We start from the raw sequence: 23,754 nt of genomic DNA on the forward strand, positions 1-23,754 counted from the left end.
GCTCTGGACAATGCTGAGACCCTGGCTGCAACAATGTGGTAACTCTGGGCAAAGGGGTTTTGTGGCACAGCTGTCCTGAAGACATCATCTGAGAGGAGCCCGAGGGGGAACATCAGGTTTTGGCAAGGCAGGAAGGTGGGAAGGACAAGTGCAGAGAGTGCCAGAGGGACACAGACACAGCAGACCTTGATGCCACTCCATTAGCTAGAGACAGTAGAAAGAATGAGGGATTTCATAAAGATACTTGCTTGAATTAAATCCCTTCTGAAAGAAAGCAGCATTTAGAAATCACTCAGGGTTACATTTGCTTTCATGACTCTGCCACTGGAGCAAATCTATTCATCACAGCCCTGTATTAATGAATTAGTTAATTAAGTAGCTCGTTATTTAATAACACAGATTGTAAGTGTGATGAAATAAAAGTCCCCTTTGTAGCTAGAGGCACATCTTTGCCAATGAGCTAAGCAGTTTGTAGTTAATCAGGCATGCTTGCTGTCTGACACGGTCAGAATTTGCTGAATCACAGGCAGTTTATTTCCAAGGTTATTGCTTACAGTCATTTCTTAGAGCTTGTCAGGGCCTCCAAGCCCAGGAAAGTTCGAAGCTGTCCAAGGGCATGTACACATGGAAATGCTCAAACTCATCGGAGGTCACCAGGACACGATTATTTCTGAATCAGCACTAAATTACCTGTTGGTTTATACTGCCAGGTACAATGCTGATGGAGGGGTTGGTTCATTAATAAGCAATAAAGCCCCAGAGACTCTAGCTCTAAGATACTGAAAAAGACAAGGACATAATGGAAACGTGGGTTCAATGTTTGACACTGGTGTGGCTTCCCTGGGTGACCCTAAGAAAGCTCCCTGATTTACATCTGCTTTGGGATATCTGGGAGTGTTGCTAGGTATCCAGGTCAGGGTTTGTGCTTCAGCTCCACATTAGGAAGAGATTTGTGGGGCAGCAATGCTCACCTTTATCTTGGTCGTGTCAAAGATGGCTGGGTGTGAAGGCTGAAGGAAGCCTCAGCTTGCTGGTCTATAGGGGCCCTGGGACTCAGGGACAGTGCAGAGCACTTTGGTGCGCAGGTGAAGCTTTAGTCTCTCTTTGTCTCAGGTTGTGATATGCTAAACAAGCCTGAGAACTTTCCCTTGCCTTACAGAGGATGTGCAAGCACTGTAAGATGCTTAGGTACTGCAATAATAGGAGAGGAGGAATAGGCATCTAGGAGAGGCTTATAGGCCATGAGTGTTTCTCCAGCAAAAAGAAGTTAATCTCAACAAGATGGCCAAATTCCAGTTCACGCATATGCATTTCTAAGATGTCTTTGCGTAAATTACCATCTCCATGAGTTCTGGCACTCGAAATCAGACACTTCTCCCACTAGTCCTCCTGCTGTGATCCTCTCCCATCATCCACAGTTTTGTTCTTTTCCCCTTCACCTCCTCCCTTCTGACTAAGCTCTCAGCTGCGATTTCTCCCTCCTTTTGCTCCTTGAAGCAAGTCTGTTCATTATTTATTAGCTGCCATACACTTATACCATCTGTCTCAACTCATTATCCATATTCAGCTTGTCAAATTGACCTTTTAGGGCCTTTCTGTGGAATCCTAATGTGTAGTCTGGCCCTCCTTATATAGCTCTGTGCTGCTAAGCCATTGCTTTCCAACTCCTACTGTTAGATGTTCCTCTGTATCTCACGGACACCCAATTTACTAGTCTGTGTCCTTAACTTCAGAAAAGCTGTTTATTCTGCTTGACTGATGCTTGTTCCTTCTTTCGTCTGCTACATACTCACTGTGCCAGCTTGCTGCAGCACATACTGTCTTAGATATGACCTTTAAAGCATCTGTACCAAAAGAATATCAGGCTTTAAAATATAATCTCCCTTAACAATCACGGGGACTTTCTGTCCCTCGGTTCATAATGTAACATGGCAGATTACAAGTTCAGCCCACTGTGAAAGTCACCACCACATCAGACAGTTGGATTTTAGTGCCTGATGTGCTGGAAACCAGAAACCTCCCTCAGCACACTTGGGATGGAATAGCACAAAAAAGTGTAACAGCATTAGAGCAGCAGAGCCAGGTTCTTACTTAATGTAAATCAGGATGGCTCAATGAAAAAGAACTGGACTCTTGGCATTCATACCACATCCAGCTGTGCCCCCAAATTCACAAGCTATTGTAAATGCATGATCTTCAAACATAACCTCACATAAATTATGTTGCTGTAGCAAAGTAATGCAGGATGCTAGGGACATATAAAATAAGGTGTTTTGCCACGGTGAAATAAAATATACATGGTATGGACCTGCACAGAAATATGTATAAACCACCACAGATCAATAGAGATTATCCAGAAACCGTAAGACAACTTAAGTTCAGTAAACTCTGTAGCAGATAATTTTGAACTGCTTTCTCTGTTAAATAATTAATCTGATCTGCTGGTAGCACACCACATTGCTTGAGCTCTCTTTTCCCTTCATTCTCAATACACTGGGGCTGCATCAACACTGATCATTCTCCCATTTACAGCATAAGCAAACTGAATAAATGAGTCCTGTCCCAGAGATCCCAGCAGCACGTTAGAGAAAATCATTGATTTCTACACTAAACAGAGGACTTTTACCCTACGTGTCCTACCTGCGCTGCAGGGGAGCAATCATTAGGTGCCATCTGTACTGCTGAAAGCCAGTTCTTTGAACCAGGTGATTTCAAGTCAATGACTTTCAAAACTCTTGCTCTTCTTTTAACTCACAGCTACTCATGCGGGATCTGTGGCACAGATAGCTTGCTTAATAAGCTCCACAGAGAGTTTTTGAACCTGTGTTACATATCTATCAAATAACTTCTTAATAAAAAAATTAGGAGAAAATTGTTTTTGTTCTTAGCTTTTACTTAATGTAGAGCTCAGCTCTGAAGCCACAACAAAAGAAACCTCTTTATCCAGAGCTGACTCTTTAAGATAGGTACCCATTACAGACATGCACAAAGCAGCTTTGATTTTTTTTTAAATCTCTGTTGTCCAGACCCAGTTAGCCTCTTGTGAGTATTTGCAGCCACAGCTGATTGTTATAGCAGTAAACACATAGCTTTGCACCTGAAAACCATTAATTAACACGCCTACACAGATATACAGTGTCTTTAGTGGCAAAGTAGCTCCCTTTTGCTCCCAGCTACCATGTGGCTGATAAAAAAAGTAAATAGAAGACTCACTCACCTGCCTTGATTTCTTGAAGTGAAACAGCTCTGTTTTCTGCTAGATTTTCTAAAAAATTCAGGCTGGAGTTGACATTCCTCCAAATCCAAGGGTCTCAGACCTGGGATTGCGATGTGGTCCTCTCTCAAGAAGGCCTGGTGGCCATGGTTTCTTTTGGATTTTATTTGCAAGGACAAACATTTCTTCCATTCTTGAGAGACTGGAGAGGAGATGGGAGGAATCAGGAGGATTTTTAAGTGGTATATATGCTGCCCATTTATCTGACAACGATCATATATGAACTATATAACTCCTATGTGAAGAGCTGACCTGTATTTCTAAAGAGACCAGATCTTCAGTGAATTAAATCATTTTAATGTACTGACCGGTGCTCAGATCTGAGACCATCCTATTCAAAACTCCTCGGGGACTCTTTTCTCATTACCACCTTAGGATTACTATATTTGATGGAAAGAGAAAGCAAGGAAAGAGACTGATGAAAACATGCAATACATGGCCTATTTTGATACAGTCACCCCCTCAAGTGGTCAATAGGTCTTTAGCCTGAGTGATATTCCCCACAGCCAACTGTGTCCAAAAGTATTTCATAATCATATACTCCAAGACTTTTCTTCCTGTCTGGTTATTATTTTGGCAGTGAAATAGAGTTGCAAAAAGTCAAGCAAGAATTAGTGAGGATTACAGCTGAGCTCTGACAGAGATGGCCTGAGATGGGTTTATAATCCTTAGGTATGAAGCAAGAGCTGCTGTTATTACTAAGGAATAGATTTTTTTTTTTCCCTGTTAGTGGATCAATAACCTGTCAGAGCTTCCATCCTTCCCTGGCCATCTCCCACCCTCTTCTGAGCACGATTTGGACCATTATCCCCACTCCCTGACTTCTGATTTCACTTGCTTTCAACCTCTCTGCCACTGAAGCCCCCTCACTCCTTTTTTCTAACTGCACTCACAAATGTATTCTCTCCAGATCTTGCCACTTTTCCCTCTGCAGGATCCTTGCCAAGAGCCCAGCCTTGCCATCTGTCCAGGAAAATGATGATACTGCAAAGCTCTCTTCTGGATGTTGAATTGTGTAGCTGGAGCAGCAATGTTAATGTCAGCAAAGATAAAATAAAATATATACATATAAAACAAAACAAAACAAATAATCAAAGCCTTGTGATGAAAAAAAAACCCTTTTTCTGCCCTGCAACAGAGGTCGAATACTTTCAGTCACATGCATATAAAGAATAGGATTACTTTCCCTATATTTTATTTTTCTATATTCCCTTCTTAACAACATTCATTAGAGAATATTATATAAATGAAAGTAAATTGAAGAGCTTGATACAATTTTCATTGATAAAAAAGTGTCAGTTTTTCAAAACGTGAATTTTCCAGGTAAAAAACTGTTTCAACAAACATTTCTAATAAAAAACGGATCAAGTAGCTTACAATCTGGAACTTCTTAAATTAAATGTTTTTCCTCTTGAAACAATTCTCCATGCTTTATTTGGTGTTTATGAGAAGGGCAGGCTTCTGCCATAGGTAAGGTGAAACATTTTAATGGACCTGATCTGAAAGTGTTGTTTGTGTGGACTGTGGGGTTGCAGATTGATTTAAGGCTTTTTTCTTTCCAAAATGAAGGAAAAATTTTAGAACTCTTCTGGGGGAAAATAATTTTTCTTAGTTAAAAACTATGGAGCTGGACTGCAGAGGTCAGTGGACACCTGACAAAGACATTGAGCTTCATTTATAGAAAAGGGAACACAGGGAGCTCATAGCTCATCTCCCATCTTCAATTTATTTAGGCTTTTGGGGCACAAGTTGCCACCTAGTCATGCAGACACAGCTGCAAAGGGTTTGAGCAATCAAGTGACAATGCTGTGCCCTTCCCGTTTAGAGCTGGGGACCCAAAACCCCCAAGCAGCTAAGTGACAGTCCCCCAATACTGCTCAGGGGGTCTGCAGCACAGCGCTGCAACACCTCCATCTAGCAGCGTGGCGACCAGACCTTGCTACAGCCCTCGGTCTAGTAACACTCGTGTAAATGTTGGCTGTCTGAAATCCAGGCTAGTGCTCCCCTGGGAGCTGCGAGTTGTTAAACATCGCGAAAACCTGCTCCTTCATGTGTACAAATGGAGCCATTAATTGCATCCTCATTAAGAGGATAAGATTGGAACTTTACAAAAGCCAATAACACCGATCTGCGCTATTCCCTTTCCGAAAGGAGGATTTCCTCTCCAACTCTTTCACAGCCAGCTTTGTGACTGCAGTGTCCTTATGGCTGCAGCAGGATCTTGGGCATCTTCCCACTGCTGCCAACAGAAAGCAGCTCTGGGGGCAGGGATGTTTGGCCAGGAGTTGTCCTTCAGGCAGAATATTAAACCTCTCTGCCGTCTGTTTTACAGGGATTCTTCTGATGAATGCTAAAAATCCCTTGAAAGCAATCCTGCAGTGTTCCTGCACTGCTCCCCACCTGTAATTCCTTTGCATTAGGATTTACAGAGCCTCCCCCTTCAGCTCTGTGAGACCTTCCCCTTTCTGAATGGGGAAAGGCAGAGAGGAGGACCCAGATTTCAGTTCCTAGCTTGACTCTGACCCCACCACAGCTGAGGTTAGTGGAGACAGAAGCACTCTGGGGAGACCCAGAATAAAGTTTCCTTACCTCTGTCCCTCTCCCCTGTAGAGTTTCATGTGTTGCATGTTTAAGCCTTGCCTGCATGCCTTGGTTTTGTAGCAATCATTTAAAAAGGGCCCAAGCTTGAAATAGGCTCGATGTTGTGTGTACATTTGTCTCAAGCTTTCGTGCATCACTGCAAAGTATAATTACAGCAATCCAAGCCTGCAATCTTTACAAGAAGTCATGATTTCTCATCTCAACGCTAAATGGGGCTGCTAATATGAGTAAGTGCAGCTTAGCTCAAGTGAAAGGGTGTTAAAGAATCAGGTCTAGAGTGAATCAGCCCCTGCATGCATGGCAATGGAAGAAAGCAAGTAGTGTGAAATATCTAAGTGAAATATTGAAGAGTACTAAATAACAGCCTGCCTCTAAGCACTGCCCCTTCTCCTGGGGGAATCCCCCAAAATATCCATCCTACAAGCTCAGTAGGAAGCCAGAGACTTATTTACTGAGTCTTGTCTTCTGAATTGCACATTATTCCTCACACGGGCGGCAGTCACTGGTCTATGGACTCAGCAGCTCGTGTCAATATTTCCTATGCTGCCCATGATGTGAGGGAACTCATAGAGTAAAAAACAATCTTTGTGTGTCATCAAAAGAGCACAGATGCTTAAACAGGGCTTTTCTGAGTTCGTGGTCTTTTGTGTTCCTGCAGTTGTAGGAGGCAGAGTGCCCAGCTTCCAGCCATGGCTTTTTAATAGAGAAGGAAAAGGTTTCCGGTGCTTGGTCTTCAAGACCATCTTTCACTTTTTGAAAAAAGAGTTGTAAGGCTAGAGGTAAGGCCTGTGGAGATCTGGAATCTGATGAATCCTGTTCTTAATCATTAATAATATTAATACTTCACTTCCTAAGACCAGTTTTCAACCCACTTCTGTATCAACCAGAGGACAAGAACAGTGAGGTCACTGCAATTCCTGCTCTGATATTTGAGGTCACTTTGAAATATAACCTGCCAACAAATGATGCTTAAAGACTTCCAAAGCAAGGTCTAATGATCCTTAGCATATATATATATATTTTTTTTAAGGCTCTTTCCTCTACTTTTCAAAAGAAAATATGTCTCTATGGAACTACGTTTTCACTGCCTTGGAGAACATGCTGTTCAGTCATGACACAAATCTGTGTAATCATGAAAGTTACTTCAAGACTGGGAGGTTCTGAGGCTCAAAAGTACCCTTGGATTTTTTTTTTTTTAACCATTAGTGGTGACACTCCACATTGAAAAAAGAGCTGTAAAGCCAATTTAAGTGCTTCTAATGATTATCAAATGTATTCATTCCCCTCCATATTAACATTTCCACTGTGGATGCAAGTGTTTCTCTTCACTGCTACATGCACTGTAGCCTCCTGATCTTTCTGACTTGAACAGAAAGCTTAACGGATTTATTTATTTTTTTACTTTATTGATTGCTTTTTCTGCCCTGGAATAATGCCCTACTGCCTTTTTAACTTCATACAAAATATATTGTGTGATTCAGCACAAAGAAAGGAGCAGGAAACACATTGAAAGCAGTGAAAAATGGCAGATGGTTCAGAGCAAAGGAGGATGCTCTGGAAGGGCCTGCAGAGACCGTGTTGTAATTATATGCCATGAATATAGAGATAGCTAGACAGAAATGAATAGGAAACTTTTAAAAAGTTTCTCAGAGCAACTCCCATGAACAGCATAGGTGAGACTCTTCCTTTTATCCTGAACATTTGGGCTGCAAAAAATACAAAGAACTTGCAGGAGTGATGCCCTTCTGAGCATTTTGTGAGAGTGTTTCTACTGAATTTCTCCTCTGGAGTCATTTTAGCTGCATTTACTTTAAACCCATACATGTCTGCTAAGTTACATCACAGCTCTATAGATTACCTGTGTGGGTAACAGCCACATACGTGGCACTAAGGGACACATGGTAGGACTTAGAAGGCCAGATTCATGGCTGAACTAGATGATGTTGAAGGTCATTTGCAACTGAAATGATTCCATGATATATACAGGCATGTACATATGCCCATGTCATTTCTTAGCTCACTTTATTTAGGCAAGTAGCTCAAAGCTTAAACAGAAGTCCACATTTCTGTGCATGCCTACACTGTGCTGGCTCCTCTAGCGTGACTCTGCTCAGTTTCCCATGTGAGACTCCTTTCAAAATCTTTGTCTACAGCTGTGTGCAGCAACAAACCCGAAATGCTGGAGAGCCAGCTGGCTAAAAACAGCTTGAAAAATAATGGAAATCAGGTGTCTAAAATGAGAATGTGTTTAGATGTGACTTGGCTTCCCTCGGTTTTCCCTGCAGAGAGCAGTGATTCCATACTAACTTTTGTTTTTTTTTTTTGTTTTTTGCTTTCTGTGAAAATCAGCCTCCATCAATGGTTAGGGATGGGAGAGCAGAGCTTGGTGGGACTTTGGGTGACTGTATCTTGGCAGACACTGCCTGTTAGTTGTACATCTGTCACACAGACGGGTAGACACCAGGGGAAAAAAAAGAAACCATCAAATAAAATTAATTTGGGGATCTGGATGAAAAGGAAAACCAAGCTCATATTTTGTGTCATTATGATGTTAGACACTGTAGATACTCAGGATAAGCATGCTCTGGGTAGGTGGCTAAGCACAGATTTAACAACCAGAGAGCACTTTTCAGGCAGCCCAGCTCGGTAATATTCTGCTCTCTGCAGAAACCAGCACCACCCGTGGGAGACAAGACTTCTGGGAATGGCAGAATTTGAGACCACACATTACCTTACAACCTCCTTTAGGTTCCTTTATGGTCTATACTAGGTTCTCACTTAGCTTGGTAATTTTTAATGCCTGTTTTTGTTGTTGTTTTCCCTGAGGCTCTGGGGTTTGCAGATGCAAAACCACTCCCCAAACATTCTGTTGCCGTTTTTTGCAATGGAAAAAAATGTGTGTTCAAAATGTTGGATGTTAAACTCAATGCATGCGTGCTTGCGAGCTTACCTTTGTCTCATTGCTATTGTTTCCTCAGGACGTGACCTTCACCCCCACGATGAATAGAGAAAAAGCTGTCAAATCCTCCTAGCTCCCTGGCTGTGCAGTTTGCTGCTCCCTTGCTGTTCACCAGCCAGCAGCCCCAGCTCTTCCCATCCAAAGCAAGGAAGAAGCCAGCAAGTCACAAATGACAGCTGAAAAGTGAAGCATTATCAACAACTGCATGAGACTGTCAGAGAGAAACTTTATATAGAAATTCTGCCTCTGAGCCTGGGCAGCCGTGTATCACATCACTTCCAAAGAACAGAGAGAAGATATGCTCAAGTAACTCGGGGCAAAAATCACACAGATCAATACATATATTTGAATATCTGCACACAGTGACCTGCAGCACTGAGAAATCTGCATTCACAATGGATGATGGCTACAGAAACACAAACCTCTATCAGGGGGGCAGGGACACAAACCAAGTCTCCGATGACTATAGGTACCAGGATGGCAACTACGAAGGTTACACACCCAACGATGGCTACTACCGTGGTGGGGACGAGCCCACTCATGAAGAAGATGCCCAGAGCGATGTTACAGAAGGGCACGATGAAGATGATGAGGTCTATGAGGGGGAGTACCAAGGGATCCCACACCCAGATGACATTAAAGCCAAGCAGAAGCAGCGAGCTCCTGCTGGGGATGATGACTACAGAGACCGTGCTGACCTTATGGCAGAGAGGATGGAGGATGAGGAGCAACTGGCCCACCAGTACGAAAACATCATTGAGGAGTGTGGCCATGGACGCTTCCAGTGGACGCTCTTCTTTGTTCTAGGGTTGGCACTGATGGCAGATGGAGTGGAGCTGTTTGTGGTTGGATTTGTTCTGCCCAGTGCTGAGAAGGATATGTGCTTATCCAGTTCAAACAAAGGCATGCTAGGTAAGTGCCACTTGCAAACTGCTCTTCTAATGCAACAGACAGTACTTAGGACATCCATTTCTAGTGAGATCAGCTTTAGGAACATTTGGTGGCCCCTTTCTTATGTTGTATGTCATGCATAGTCATGGCTGGGTGGGTCTGATTTGAGAGGGGATTGCAATCTGCTGAGAAGGCAGCTACTGTAAAACAGCAGCTGCAGCATCACGCCACATCTCAGCCCACCTGATGAATGTGGTATGGCCCTGGTACTGGCCACCACAGGCTGGATCTGAACCAGGCAGCTCACAGTCAGCAGATCCACGAGGAAAAACTTCCTGGGATGTTCAGGGTCAAATACAAAAAAAGGTTAAGGTCGACTTTTCCTAATTAAGCATCTAATGACTCAGCTTTCAATGCTTTTAGAAATTAAACGGTAATGAGAAGTCCACAAGGCAGTACCATCCAAGTATGATGGATATAACAGGCAGGGGTCAGCTCGATCTGGATTACTTTGCCATCACGTTGTGGCTCCTGGTGTTGCTCTGTTCTCCAAAGTTTTTCACTACACCCAGCTTCCCCTATTCTTTAGCTGGAAGTCTCAGCTGGCAGATCAGCTGTGCAGCCAGCTCCTTCTACATGCTAACTTTTCAGACAGAGCAGATTGCTAATACATACTGGGTCAGAATTAGCCTACGGAGGTTTCTCCTTAGGTCTGCAGAATGAGATTAATGTGCTGCATGGAGATTACAGGGCCAGGCTACTGACAACATCCCCTCTGCATCACCATTAACACCTCCCTGCGGTCAAAATACAAAGACTTAGTTATTGTGAGTAAGACTGGGTAGAAAGGCTTGGATGAACACTTTTTTTCCCCTTGCACATCATAAGCCAAAGAAGGCAAAGTCTCCCAGATCTCTAAGAACCAGGAAAGCATCCAGCATGTCCTGTAGTCAGAGCCAGCTGTGCAAGAGTACAGCACATCTGGAAGGAAAATAAAGTAGCTCTTGGAAGAGCTGCTTTAGGAGGGGATGGTGTGTCTGGGTGGAAGTGTACCAGGGTCACAGGGAAATCATCATGGCCTGCAGTGTATTTTTTTATCCCAGAAGACCTGTCTGATGCAAGGTGAATGCAGATTTGGGATTAGACCCCAGGCCTTGACTCCATTTTATTTGTATTTATGTGACAAAGATGTTATATAATTACCCTTATATAGACCTCTCACCTTGGTGTATTAAGGTCCTAAATATACCCTGCCCCCCCCCCCTTTTTTTTTTTTTTTTTTTTTTTTGCTGTTTCTTCTTTTTTCATCTCTGAACTTGAGATTCAGGATGCTTACTCCCATAGTCAGCTAGCTTTGTTCCTGGTTTTGTGCCTGAAAAGGTATGGTAATATTTTTCTGCTTCACAAACCACTTAAAACTACTAGCTCAAAATAGCTCCAGTCAAATATCTAAAATCATCTAAAATCACATTGCTCACAATTGGATCTTGATTTCAAAGGAACTTCCGAATTGAGCAGCTCCCTATGGAACACCAGGCTGGGTGCCTTTTCAGTGGTAAGACCTTTTTTGAAAAGCAGGTCATTTATTCTGGTGACTATATGAGATCTGAGATCTTTTGAATCTCTGACCCCTTAAATATCCATCTCTGCAGTCCCTGGCAGGCACCAGAATCAGAAAACTTCAAATGTCACAAGAAAAATCTATCTTTGAAGTATTTCTGGCCCAACTACAGGTAAAAAAGAACAAGAAACCTCCCAAGAGAGGTTTTTTTCTTCTGCTTTTTCCAGCTCACTATTTGCAAGGCTGAAAGTTCAGGGTGTTCTGATAAGCCCTGGACAAACAAGGAGACATTTGGATCCGTATCCAACTTGAGCTCCAGCTCACTGCACATTAACTGAGCTAAACTGGAATTCCCAATTAGGGGAAGAGCACTCCTCCTGCTGTCTTCTCTCCCTGCTTAGAAAGGCAGCTTCTGAGAACCTGGTTCTGCAGAACAGTTTTCTCTGTCCTAAGCTTGTTCGTATTGAGGGATCTGCAGTCAGAGCTTGCATTCATACTATTTGTTGTTTAAGCATTAAGAAAAAGAAAGAATTTTCCTCACAACAAAGTTCATTCACCTTGACTTGAGACAGACTAAAGAGAGGGGGAAGTAGCTACTGAGGGTAACACCCGTTTGTTACTGACTGGTGCTGTACATGAGGAAGGCCTGTGATTAAGTGTTTTTCTTGTTAACCCACTTCCTCAGCAGCTGGGTGTTTCTCTGCTGCAGGTTCCCTCTTGGAGCTGAGGTTTGGCAGATGATCCTTTCTAAAAAAAAGGAATTAAGCGTGGCTTAAAAAGCAGAGCACTGCACTGGTACAAGCAATGAGTACTCAAGGGCAGCAAGGAGTGAGGATGTGAGGAGGCCAGAGCACATTTGGGGCTGCTGGTGGGCACGGGGCAGTGAGTTTTGGGGCAGAGCTGGCTCCAGCACAGCCTGGTGTCCCAGGCTTTCTCCCTGCTCCAAGCAGCTGTGGGTGCACACCAAGGACAGACAGACATAGACACCTAATAGGCAAGGCTGGGGGAGTGATATTGATGGAAATGAGAATATAATCTTCTTCAAAACCTTTCCTGGATTAGCTTCAGCACCCATCCACCGGTGACAAGAAGAAGCTAACTGCTAACGAAGCTCAGGGCCTCCAACAGATGCTCATTTCTCTCAGGGTTTCCATTCCCTCAAAGGTCTTTGGGTTGTGCTATTACAAATTGACCTTGCTAATTCCCAGGGTTTGGTGGCACTTACAGGCTGACTTGTCACAGAAATGGGTGCCAATCACAGAGATCTTTGCCTCCATTTCTGTCTAATGTGCAGTGATGAAAAGCAAGAGTGTATCTGCACTGAACAGAGAGACAGGTCAGCAGAGAGGCTGCAGATTTCCCCTATTTTATCATGAGGTTTTAGAGATATGGGGTCACTGCCCACACAAACATTGCTGTCCCCTACCTTATCACCAGGTAGCAATAGGTCCCTGCAGAGAGTTTATGTTTATTCCTAGGTAACCATTCATCTCAACACATATTTGCAAAGGAAACACAATTATGCTATCCCATGTTTATATCAGTTTATCCAGGTGGAGTTAGGGTTGCTTCCAGGCAGCTGCAAATGGTTAAACACCTGAAAGGTCTCAGCCATAACAAATGAGGCCAAGAGGAGAAAAAAAAAAAAGAGAGAGAGAGAGAAAATAAATCAGGTAAGTAATTGAATTCACACAGCAATCGGAAGGGACAAATGAGAACTAAAGTAGCTGCCCCCTAAAGACCAATTTAGCGAAGTTCAGCTTTTGCTTAAAGGACATTTCACATTAAATTATCTGTGTATTGCTTATTTTTCCTCCCTCGGAAAGGAAGAGTGGAAAAATATCAAGCAAATTATGGCCAAATTATGCAAAAATTACAAATAAACAGATGCCCACAGTGTTTTATGAAATGTGTGAAATGAATTTAACACTTCTTAGAAAACGTTTACATTTTGTTCTGAAAATAAACACATCTACATCAGATGCAAATTAACAGCTATTTTAGCCCTTACTATCCCTCGTGGGACAAAGCACACATTTAGAATTTTTCTGTGATGTGAATTGTTATCTCGAAGATGACTGCAGGGGTATATAAAAAGAAAAGAAAAGAAAAAAGCATCAACAACTGTAGGTATTTTAGCTCTTTGATTTCGTAATTTTTAAAACTAGTCATTAGTATAAGCTTGCTAACTTGTAACATTATTTTAATGTATTCATTTCATATCATTGCTTTTGCTGAGCTTTCCCCAACAATAGTCATAATAACAATGCATTTGTTAAATTTATTGCACCAGTATATTCTTTTTCAGAATATGCCTTTTCAACATAACATATCCTGACAGAAACAGACTGTATTTTCATTTGATAAGGGCAATCATACGGAGAGTTATAAATTTTCTATTTGCTGATGTGCTGAAAGGCACACACCATAATTCTTTGGAGAAATATCGTGTAAGTGTGCATCTTCAAGTGCTATTAATCACCTCCCAGAGGACTAAATCTTACATTGGCAAGGATGGAGTAGTAAGTACACAACAAGCAAAAGAGATGGTGTCATAGTAATGTTTTAAACTTTCTCACATCCTGTGTATAAAAAACTGAAGGCACAGTTAGAGCATCAGACTTCCCAGACACCAGGGCTGCAGTTGTTATCATCGTTTCACAGTTCAGTAAACTGAGACAAGAAAAATGTAAAGCCCTTTGCCCATGACTGCAAAACATCCACACCAAAGCTGAGAGCGAAATCTGTCTTTCAGGCACGTGGCTCCCTTTCCTTTTTATGGTATAGTAATAATATTTTAAGGATAATATCATCTTACAGACTCTCAGACTCGTAATGTTAGATCAAAAAACATAAAAAAGATCCCATTTGTAATTATGCAGTTATGCAGAAATTCAAGCTTGGCTGCGTGAGTCAGGTTAAACCAGATGTGTAACACCATCCTTTCTTTTAGTTGTGTGAAGAGGATGCTTTCACATCAACTGCGATAAAACCTGGCCTCATCATCTCATTGACCTGAATTCACCTGATACAACAGTAAATCCTAATCCCCTCAGCTCAGTGGTATTTCTCCACTTCTTCTTCTTCTTCTTCTTCTTCTTTTTTTTTTTTTTTTAATTAATTAATTAATTATATTTTTCTGGATAAATGCAGACCAGGAGCCCAGCCGTGGCTCCCCTGATGTTTCCCACCTCCATGCCAAACCCCACCTTGACCTCTGCACGGGCACCCCGAGCATCCCACATGAATTCCTGGTTTCACACTTGTTCTTGGGCAGGAAAACTTCCATAGCCCAACAAGCAGCATCATCCTGAGCAGGAGGGATGTGCTGGTCAGAAAAAAGGTGCTTTTGTGATTCAGGAACACCCTGCACCTTGTGTGGGGCTGGTATGGGATGGCTGAGCCCCCCTTTGTAAATGCTGTGGGAATTTCATCTGCAGAAAGCCAGCACAAACAAAACTTTGATTTAGCAGAGAAGCTAGACAGGGGGACCAGATGGTCCTGTGAATGTTGTAGTGATGGACAAGTCCTGTGGGGGGCTGTGAAGCTGGATAAGTGTAAGCAGCCACCCACGCCATGCTGGCAGCTCTTGCTGAGGCGTTTGGCGTGCGTTGCCTCTCCGGGGCCGTGCCAAAGCGCTCATGGATTCACATATCCACCTTTGGCTTTCCTGTGCAGAATCCCCTCAAACTCCACAGCCAGATTCATTCTGTATCCACCCCCAGAGCCCTGAAAATGGAAAGCCGCCTTTCACAATCGCAACCCTTTCTCAGCAGTAGAGCCATTAGCGTAGACGAGGTCTCTCTGCTGATATTTAATCAACAAGGCGAGTTCAATGAGACTCCCCTTTCACTTGATTCCCATTTAAAAGATCAGCGAGATTCAAGGGCAAAGCACTAATAAGCCTGCAAGCAAGGCCAGATAAAAAATTTCCCTGAACTAACCCTCTGCTGAGACCGTTCTCTGTCTGGAAAATGCCGGCCACCGTTAGAGCACCAGCCAGGCAGCACTGCTGGGTTTTATTCCTCTTCAAATCACTCACACACAAATGGGTCCTGGGCTTTGCCTCATCCATCTCCCAAATAGGCCAGACCTGACTCACAGCATTTCGGTCGTGTCCATTAAATGCAGCCTTATATAATAGATGCTAAGCTCATAAGAGTATTCATAAGAGAGTTTCAATTTTGTTTTTATTACAGTTTGAATCACAAGATGAATAAGGTCCTAATCCTTTTGGGTTATCAGAATGCTTTCCCCATTCAAAAACACTCTTATTACTGTGCTGCCAGCAGCCTCTGTATTAAATGCAGGTAAGAAATCCCATGTTCCTGTGGCTCCTGGCTCTGTGTGGACCTGTTGGCAGAGGTGAGCTGCTGCTGCACCCCTACCCATCAGCTTCCTCGCTGTTCTGACAGCCCGAAGGGATCTGGGACTAATGCTTCCCATTTGCTGCCTGGATTTGCCATTTATTCCTCAAGTCCTTTGCATGACTTGAAAAGGATTCTTTTAAGATGTGCCTAATTTTTAAGAACTTTAATCCCATTAATGGTCAGTGAAAGTAATTCAGGCTTGTGATGGAGATTTAGGTAAATATTGAATTTTTCCTTTTCTTTCTGAAGTCTTTATGAGTTTGTTTCTAATGATGCCAAAATAGGAAAAAGACAGTTTGCACATACATAGCCACGTCTGCCTTTCTTTACTCCTAGAACTTTAGCCTTTATGTCCATGATTCCTGTCTAACATGGAGCACGTATCTTCAGTAAAGGCTAATAAATTTCTTAATGTGAAAATTCTGTATATGTTACCTCTTTTCCAGTGGGAATAAGCCCAGTCAGTGGTCACATATTTTCCTTATAACTTCAGCATTGGATGACTCATAACCCCAAATTTATTCTTAGAATTTCAGCTCTTCGGTTTTCCACAGATTTTATGGGAGGCTATAGCAGACTTTCCCGCAGGCATTCATTATACTCCATTACCCGTGGAACAGTCTGCAAATAATGGCTTATTCAGAGTTGCCCTTAACATTTCACCCATCCACTGCGTGTGTTAACTTGGAAGCTGAGCTCTCCTAACACAGCCTAAGCTGCATGGTGTTGTTCTCTAGAACAATTGGTAGACAGAAGGAACACAGGAGAAGAAATACCATTTAGTGATCACTTTTCTTGGCCCAATTCTCCTTAAAATTTGTGTTTCCTTGTTATGACATGGATCTATTCCAAAGGAAACAACCATTGCCGCATTCTCCTAGCAGTACTCCAGAAGACTGTCGCTCTTACATGGACAAGTAACTAGTATGAGTAGCAACTAGTATGAGTAACTACTCCACTCAGTCCTGGGTCCCCACCACCTTATTGAACAATTTAGCATCTTACTGGCAACACTGCTGTGTGAGTCAGTGATTTGGGGATCCTGCTAGCATGGGCAGTGCTCAGGTCAGATCTGACCGAGCAATCTTTCCATCAGCTTGTGTTTTTTTTCCCCAAAAATTAATGAAGTGACATCATGCAGTCCATAGTGTAGGGCAGCCAGACTTTCTGGCCCAGTGGTTGTACAGCTGTGGCCACGCACTGGTCTCCTGAAACAGCTGAGAAGTGCAGGATAAAGGCAGCAGGGAGCCAACAGGAAGGGGAGCTCTGTAAGAAACTTGCTGTCTGCTGGAAACACTGCTGGGAAGTGATGCACACAACTTTTCAGAACTGATTCGCTACAGAGGAATGACAGCCAAGGCGGGGTGCTAGTCCAGGAAACAGGAATCTGCAAGTCCTGAGGTTGTTCTGTACCTCGGGCCCCAAGATCTGTTAGCGAATGGAGCGTTTTATTGCAGCTGCCCCAAAAGAAGGTTTAGTAATATCAGCTGGAACACGCAGTCTTCCCAGAAGGGACCTTTCCATCACAATAAAGTGTCCTGCTGATTTTGTTTCGGCCCTGGAGAAAACATTTATCTAACCAGCATCCTTCCCCTCAGAAACTGGCTGAGCTAACAGTCCCTGGTCATCCCTCAGGCTCCCTTTACTGAAGATTTTCATTGCTTTAAGCTTCTAAGAGACAATGCATCCGTTGGCTCATCACGAATGATAACCAATTAAGGCCACGTGCTCTTAGTGAGTTATTGATGTTAACAGCTCTGCTGTGTTTTATGCTGCTCGCTGTTTGATGGACGCTGTGTGGCAGAGGTTTAATCTTCCCTCCCATCACAAGTTTAGGCTCCTGGAGGAAGGGGAGTCCAAGCTGGCTGAGTCTTTGGGAATACTGAATACAACTTGAGAAAACCTGAGAAATCTCCACATGATTTCTTTCAAAGAGGGATCCACATGATCCCTCTTTGTACTCCTGATTAGGGGGAACTTTTTGCTGCATCTGTTCTGTTCTGGGCACTGTGAATTAAACGTGAAGCATTTTAACTGCCCTGTCTCCAAACTGTCTTTCCGCAGATTTTTACACTTCTCAGGGCTTGGTGGATGTGTTAAGCTCTGGGGAGCACAGGCTGTTGATCTGATGAGTGGATTTAACACAAGTTACTGCAAGATGGCAGACACAGGAAGGTTTATATTCACCACATCCTTGTGGTCACCATTAATGAGGCAAATTACACTAAAGACAAAGTCAAACCCAACTCCTGAACTCCAATCCCATCTCCATGGAGCATCCTCTCTTCCCTCCAAGCTGGGAGGCTGTTGAGCTCTGGACAGAGCTGGCTGCCTTGCACCAGCTAGAGCACTTGGCTGTAAAAAATCCCAGACTAGAAGACAGCAACAACATCCTCCACCTCCTCCTAATGCGGAACCTTTTCTGTTGTTAAGAGGCTTTGGATCAACATCTGCCATTCAGGGATTTTCTCAGAAAAAAGAAAAAAAAGAAGAGCAGCAACAACAGCAACAATAAAAACACCCTTATATGTGTAAATATAGGCAGATCTTTTTTCTTTTTTTTTTTTTTTTTAATTCTTTGGGGTCTGGTGATGTGGGCTGAACTGTGTGCTCCATGCTGGCAGGGCTCGCTGCCAGGTGGTGGCTGTGATGCACAGGGCGTATCTTCACTTCTGGCTGCTGGCTGCCCTCAGCACTGCTCCATCAGATGTAGCTCAGGAGCCAGGGCAAAGCATTAAGCCTCAAGGCACTGCATTAAGGTTCTTCCTTCAGAAAGATTTTGGATTGAAAGCTTTTTTTCTTTTTTTTTTTTTTTTTTTTTCCCTCAGCTCTCCCTTGTAATTTGCACTTGAGTGAACAAGCAGGAGCCCAAATCTAATAGAGAAAGAGATCCCAGGCCTCCAGCTGTGTGTGTGTTGTCTCTGAGGGCTGCAGGTGGCTCTCTGGACTTGCACACCCTCAGCTCCCCCTGGCAGGGCAGCTGGGCTGAGCAGGGCAGGCACTGAGCAGGGTATGGACCGCACAGAGCTGAGTGCTCACCGTGGAGGTACAACCACACTGGCAAAATCCCACACCCCTGCTCTGGTATAAAGTCTGTCAAGGGGCTAGAATATACCAGTCCTTTGCCTTTGACATGCAAAATCCTGATTTCCAATAGACATTGTGTGGATAGAAAAGAAAGCAGAACTGTTCACTGAGAGGTGATCCCACCATCATGCTACGTGTTTCAAGGTGTTTCAGAGTCTGAACTTTCCCACCTGTGATCAGTGTGAGACAAGCATCCTTCAGAATGCCGCAGTGGCTCTCTGTTGCATAGCTTTTAATTTGGTAATGTATTTTACATCTAGTGCAGGCATTTGCAAGCAAAAGAAAGACAGAATCAGCTGCCAAGTACCCCTCTGCGCTGGTCCTTAGCTAGCTTTGCTGGATGGTACAAAACAGGCTTTGGCCATCAGACTGATTGCCTTGCTATAACATTAATGAATCACAAAAATATTCATCATCACCCTTATTTCCCAAGTGATGACTTTGACAAAACAGGTCCTGGGAGAGATGTTGGCTCTCAAGAGAAGTCAGCACTTGGATCAAGGTGTGGACTGACCCTTCAAAGAGCCTTGGAGACACATGCTCCTGCCTGACCCCTTCCATCCTTACACAGTGTTCAAACACCTGATCCATTTGCTGCTAACTGCTGGGCTAACCAATTCCCAGATGCTATCCCTATCAGCAGTATAAAACTTTTCACTGTAGCTGATCAGTTTTTCTAACCCCTGCAGCATTGATTGCTATTAGATTTTAAATATTTAATATCTGATCCTGCCGTCCTTTCACTTTGTAACTCCTGCAGGCTTCAACAGGAATGTTGCCAGCAAAAGAACCATAGCAATGTTCTTGCTCAGTGACATCTCTAAATCTTGAAATTAGATAAAATAAATGAAAATGAAAACAGTCCTGGACCTGTGCGCATTATTAATTAGTGTTAATTTGTGCTGGTACCCACATAAAGGAAAAGGTAAAATAATAAATGTCCATTCCAGTGTTGTTCTTGGTAGAAGAGCCATGGAAGCTGCCTGTTTCTTTAGGCCGGAGTTGCAGGAACATAGTGAGGTAGATACAAGGAGCCTATTTGGAGAAGAAAACCATTCTCTCCTATTCAGTCTGCACTCAATGTGTTCACGAAAACTATCTTTTGAAGACCCCATGGTAGAAGATCTAATGAAGTTGAGTCAAAAAGAAGAACCCGTTTTTCTTAGCAGTGTCGGAGTGGTTACTCCATAGGGCAAACTATCAAGACAAGCAATAGGTTCTTCCTTCTCCTGAAATGTTCAGATGAAGACTCTGCTCTCTTAGACATCAGATCTTGGCGCAGTAGTGAATGAAGTATCTGTGCTACTCAGGTCAGATCAGTAACAGACTGATCCTTTCATGTAGTGCTAGGAGAAGCAGCGAGTGAAAGAGATTTTTTTTTATTATTTTATTTTTCCAAAGGCAGCACGGGCAGGGTAGACAACCTGCAAAGGGATTTATCCCTGCTTTGGCAGTCTCTTCCCTCATGGCTTCTGTGTATAAACAGCAGCCAGAGAGCCTCCTCCTTGCACATCCTCAGTCCTGTTGCACTCAGGGGGGTTAGCAGAGATAAGACATCAGACTTCTGTTGTGCTGGTGGTGGCACACAGCTGGGACACGTGCATCCTAAGCTGCTTACGCCTGGCCATTGCTTACGTGCGGGGATATGTGAGCAGAGAGGCTGGGAAAGAAAGATGTGGGTCTGGTCAGATGGTCAGATGAGGGTATATCCGTATTGTAAGATGTGATGCTGTAGGGAGCAGTGAAAGGTCATGGGCAAATAGATGGGGAAATTAGGTTCTGCCAAAGGATAGAGGTTATTTCATCTGAGATGGCTAATTTGGGGAGAATGGGGATATCGTTCTTCACTGCAGTGTGCAGTGTAGGGGCAGCTTTTAAGCTTCATGTAGAAATTCCCAGCATCAGCCCTGGGTTCAGAACAGGTAATGCTGACTCCCCAGGTGCAAAGCCTAAAAGGGATGAACACAGTTACATGTGACAGTTACAGGAGAGTGTTAGCTTTTGGAACAGCCCTTATTTTATTCATTTGGAAATATTAATGATTATTACTTGGAGCAGTAACAGTGTCTCCTAATGACACCTGCAAAATGCAAAGGGCTTTTTTAATAAGCCTGAATGTATTTCTGTTTAAATTCATGCACTGCTTTTGAAAAGCCTTGTCTTTGTAATATATTTGGAAAACAAGAAGTCATAAGAGTATGCAGAGCCCGGCTGGGGCAGGTCTCACTCTGCATTATGTATGCTGGTTCCTGACAAGATTGGTCTGCCATTGAAATGGCCAGAATATCTGTGAGGCGCACAGACCCTCGGTGGTATTTCCATCCTCATTTCCCTCTCAGGTGGTAGCTGGCTGTGACTTGGGGGAACAGCAGCTGATGTTGGCCACGTATGGAGCAGCAAAGGATTTTCACATGGCAAATAGGCGAATGGATGTTACCAAACTCACTGTTTCTCTCCCTTTCTTCTAGGCTTGATAGTCTACCTTGGGATGATGGTGGGGGCCGTCATGCTGGGTGGCCTGGCCGACAAACTGGGAAGAAAGAAATGCCTCATCATATCACTTTCAATCAATGCTGCCTTCGCGTTCCTCTCCTCCTTTGTCCAGGGATACGGATTCTTCCTCTTCTGCCGCCTTATCTCAGGCCTCGGGTGGGTAGGAGGTAGATCTGTCCCACGTCCTGGAGGGGTCCTGTCACAGCTTGGCTGCTCCTGAGCAGCACCCAGGGGTGCAGGGTGGGCGAGGAAGGTGGATGGGGTGATGTATCTCTGGTACCGAGCCGGGGGTACACTGTGGTTTAGCACATGAGCTTGTGTTTCCTCGTTCTTGACCCTGAAAGCTTTATCAGCAAGAAGGTTTGGTCATTAACATTTTTTCTGATACTGCCAAATTGTGCATAAAGGCCAGGGAGGCTGATCAATGCCCACCTCAGTTGGCAGTCACGGTTGCCAGGGCTTTATACAAACTGGGCATTAAATGCAGCTTTCAGAGATAACAAGGAGATTGTTTATTGTAGATATCTAAGACCAGTCCAGCCAAAAAGAGATTAGCATTTTTCCTGCACAGCATTTTGTGCAGCACATCTGTAGGTGTGACCTTCCCTTTTAACACAAACAATCCCAACTACGTGACATTGAAGACTCTTATTTGTCTCATGTGCTGTTTTTTCTCCTCAGTATCGGGGGATCCCTCCCCATTGTGTTTGCCTATTTCTCTGAATTCCTGTCTCGTGAGAAGAGGGGGGAGCACCTGAGCTGGCTTTGCATGTTCTGGATGATCGGTGGCATTTTTGCTTCAGCAATGGCTTGGAGCATCATCCCCCATTACGGTAACTGTTTTGTGCTTTTGACTTCTGGCAACAACACCTTCCTGCAACACTACGCTACTCCAAAATCCTGCACAGATGACATTAGTCAGTCCTTACACAGCCCAGGATGAACAAAACTGAAAATAATAGATACCTGAAATGCACACAAAGGGGCTGATAAATGTTTTGATTGATTGCTTGGCTGATGCTAAGGTTGTAAGAGAGATTGCTTCATGTGAAGGCTGTTTTGCCTCAAAAGCCTCAAATACACTGCAGAAATTATATCTCCAGAGCCTGAGCAGTAATCAAAAGGATGGTGTGGTAAGTGATAACTGGACTGAGATTATATTGCAAAAAAATTGATCCGGTTGTCAAAAGTAAGTAACTTTAATGGGGGAGTTACTGGGTGCTGTGAATGTTAGCGGTGAGGACAGCACATGTTCTTTTCCTCAGCCAAGTGTCAGCAGTCTCAGGGCTGTGTATCTGGTGACACATCTCTCCGGCGTGCCACGGGCTGAAGTCATGTCTGGCTTCACCTAGTGGAGCCCAGGGGTGGGTGGGTTCCCTGCATGGAGCTGCAAGTGGGAGAGAAAAAGTCGATGGGTGAGCTGTGAACTGCAACAGTGCTCTGAGGAGCAAAGCTTGCTTGTGATGGGGCAACTCCTCCCAACTCGTGTGCATGCCCCAGGAAAACATCAGAAGCAAATATCTCCTGGAAAAGATTAATTCCCTCGGTATTCAGTGACAGCAGCTGTCTGCAAAATCCTACTTGAGGAAAGTAGGGCAGGCCACAAAGACCATGAAGAAAATAACTACCATTTATGCATCTATCAATCTGGTTTTATTATGCTTAAAACACAATCAGTATAAAGTTCATGTTTGTAATCAATATGACAGAGGCTGTTGGAACAAAAATGCAAAGTTACTGCATAGCAATGTCAGGCTGTAGTATGTATTTTTTATTATTTGTAAACACATTGCTTTTTTTTTTTAAAAAAAGTATGTATTTACAGTTATTTTTCAGATTTTCATTTGGTGCTGTGTTTTTGTATTTTCTGTTTTTGATTTCCCAAGGTTCCCTGCTATTTTGGAACCTGAGGAAAGGATTAGAGCACCATGACTGGTTCATGTGAGAACTCTGCAAAAGCTATTGCCTGATTATTTCATTACTACATGAATTAAAATGTCTATAGAAAAAAAAAAAAATAAAGTAAATGTTCTTTATGAAATTTGTATCTAGGGAAAGTAAACTAAGGAAAAAAAAAAAGCTTATATTCATTTTTTTTCCTTTTTTATTTTTTTTTTTCTTTAATTGCCTTTTGTTTTATTTTAAGAAAGTATCTACATCAGTGCAGGTTGTTAATGCAGCAACATAAGAATGATCCTGTACTTTCTGCTCCTTGTCAGGGGAATACTGACCTGGTCAGACATCAGGAAAAAGGGGGGAGAGGAGGAATCCCAAATGCTGGATTAGGATCTTGATCTTCTGAGTATGAATCTCAGCCCAGTTTTTGTAGTTCTGGAAAAAAAATCACCTTGCTTTCCTAGCTTGCTTCCATAAAAAGTGAAGTACGTGTATGAGGTATGAGAAGGAAAGGAGATGCTTCTAACATGCCTGTCAGATCAGAGAAGATTTAGCCTTTGTAAATTTTCTGTAACAGTACTCAGAAGCAATAAATTATGGCCTGATTCCTCTACCCTTTCCC

At 43.2% G+C, this 23,754-nt stretch overlaps 1 protein-coding gene across 2 annotated transcripts in view; it reads left to right on the forward strand.

The window, feature by feature from the left end:
- Window positions 1-23,754, forward strand: part of SV2B (synaptic vesicle glycoprotein 2B) — a 59,359-nt gene that overhangs the window by 21,737 nt on the left and 13,868 nt on the right. For both annotated transcript variants that reach the window (XM_032194648.1, XM_032194649.1), the window contains exons 2-4: window positions 8,854-9,746; window positions 21,212-21,392; window positions 21,918-22,069. In XM_032194648.1, the coding sequence (XP_032050539.1) occupies window positions 9,230-9,746; window positions 21,212-21,392; window positions 21,918-22,069 (850 nt within the window). In that variant the 5' untranslated portion in view covers window positions 8,854-9,229. The remainder of the gene's footprint in view (window positions 1-8,853; window positions 9,747-21,211; window positions 21,393-21,917; window positions 22,070-23,754) is intronic.

The sequence above is a fragment of the Aythya fuligula genome, chromosome 11 (assembly GCF_009819795.1).
Source record: "Aythya fuligula isolate bAytFul2 chromosome 11, bAytFul2.pri, whole genome shotgun sequence".
Lineage (NCBI taxonomy): Eukaryota > Metazoa > Chordata > Aves > Anseriformes > Anatidae > Aythya > Aythya fuligula.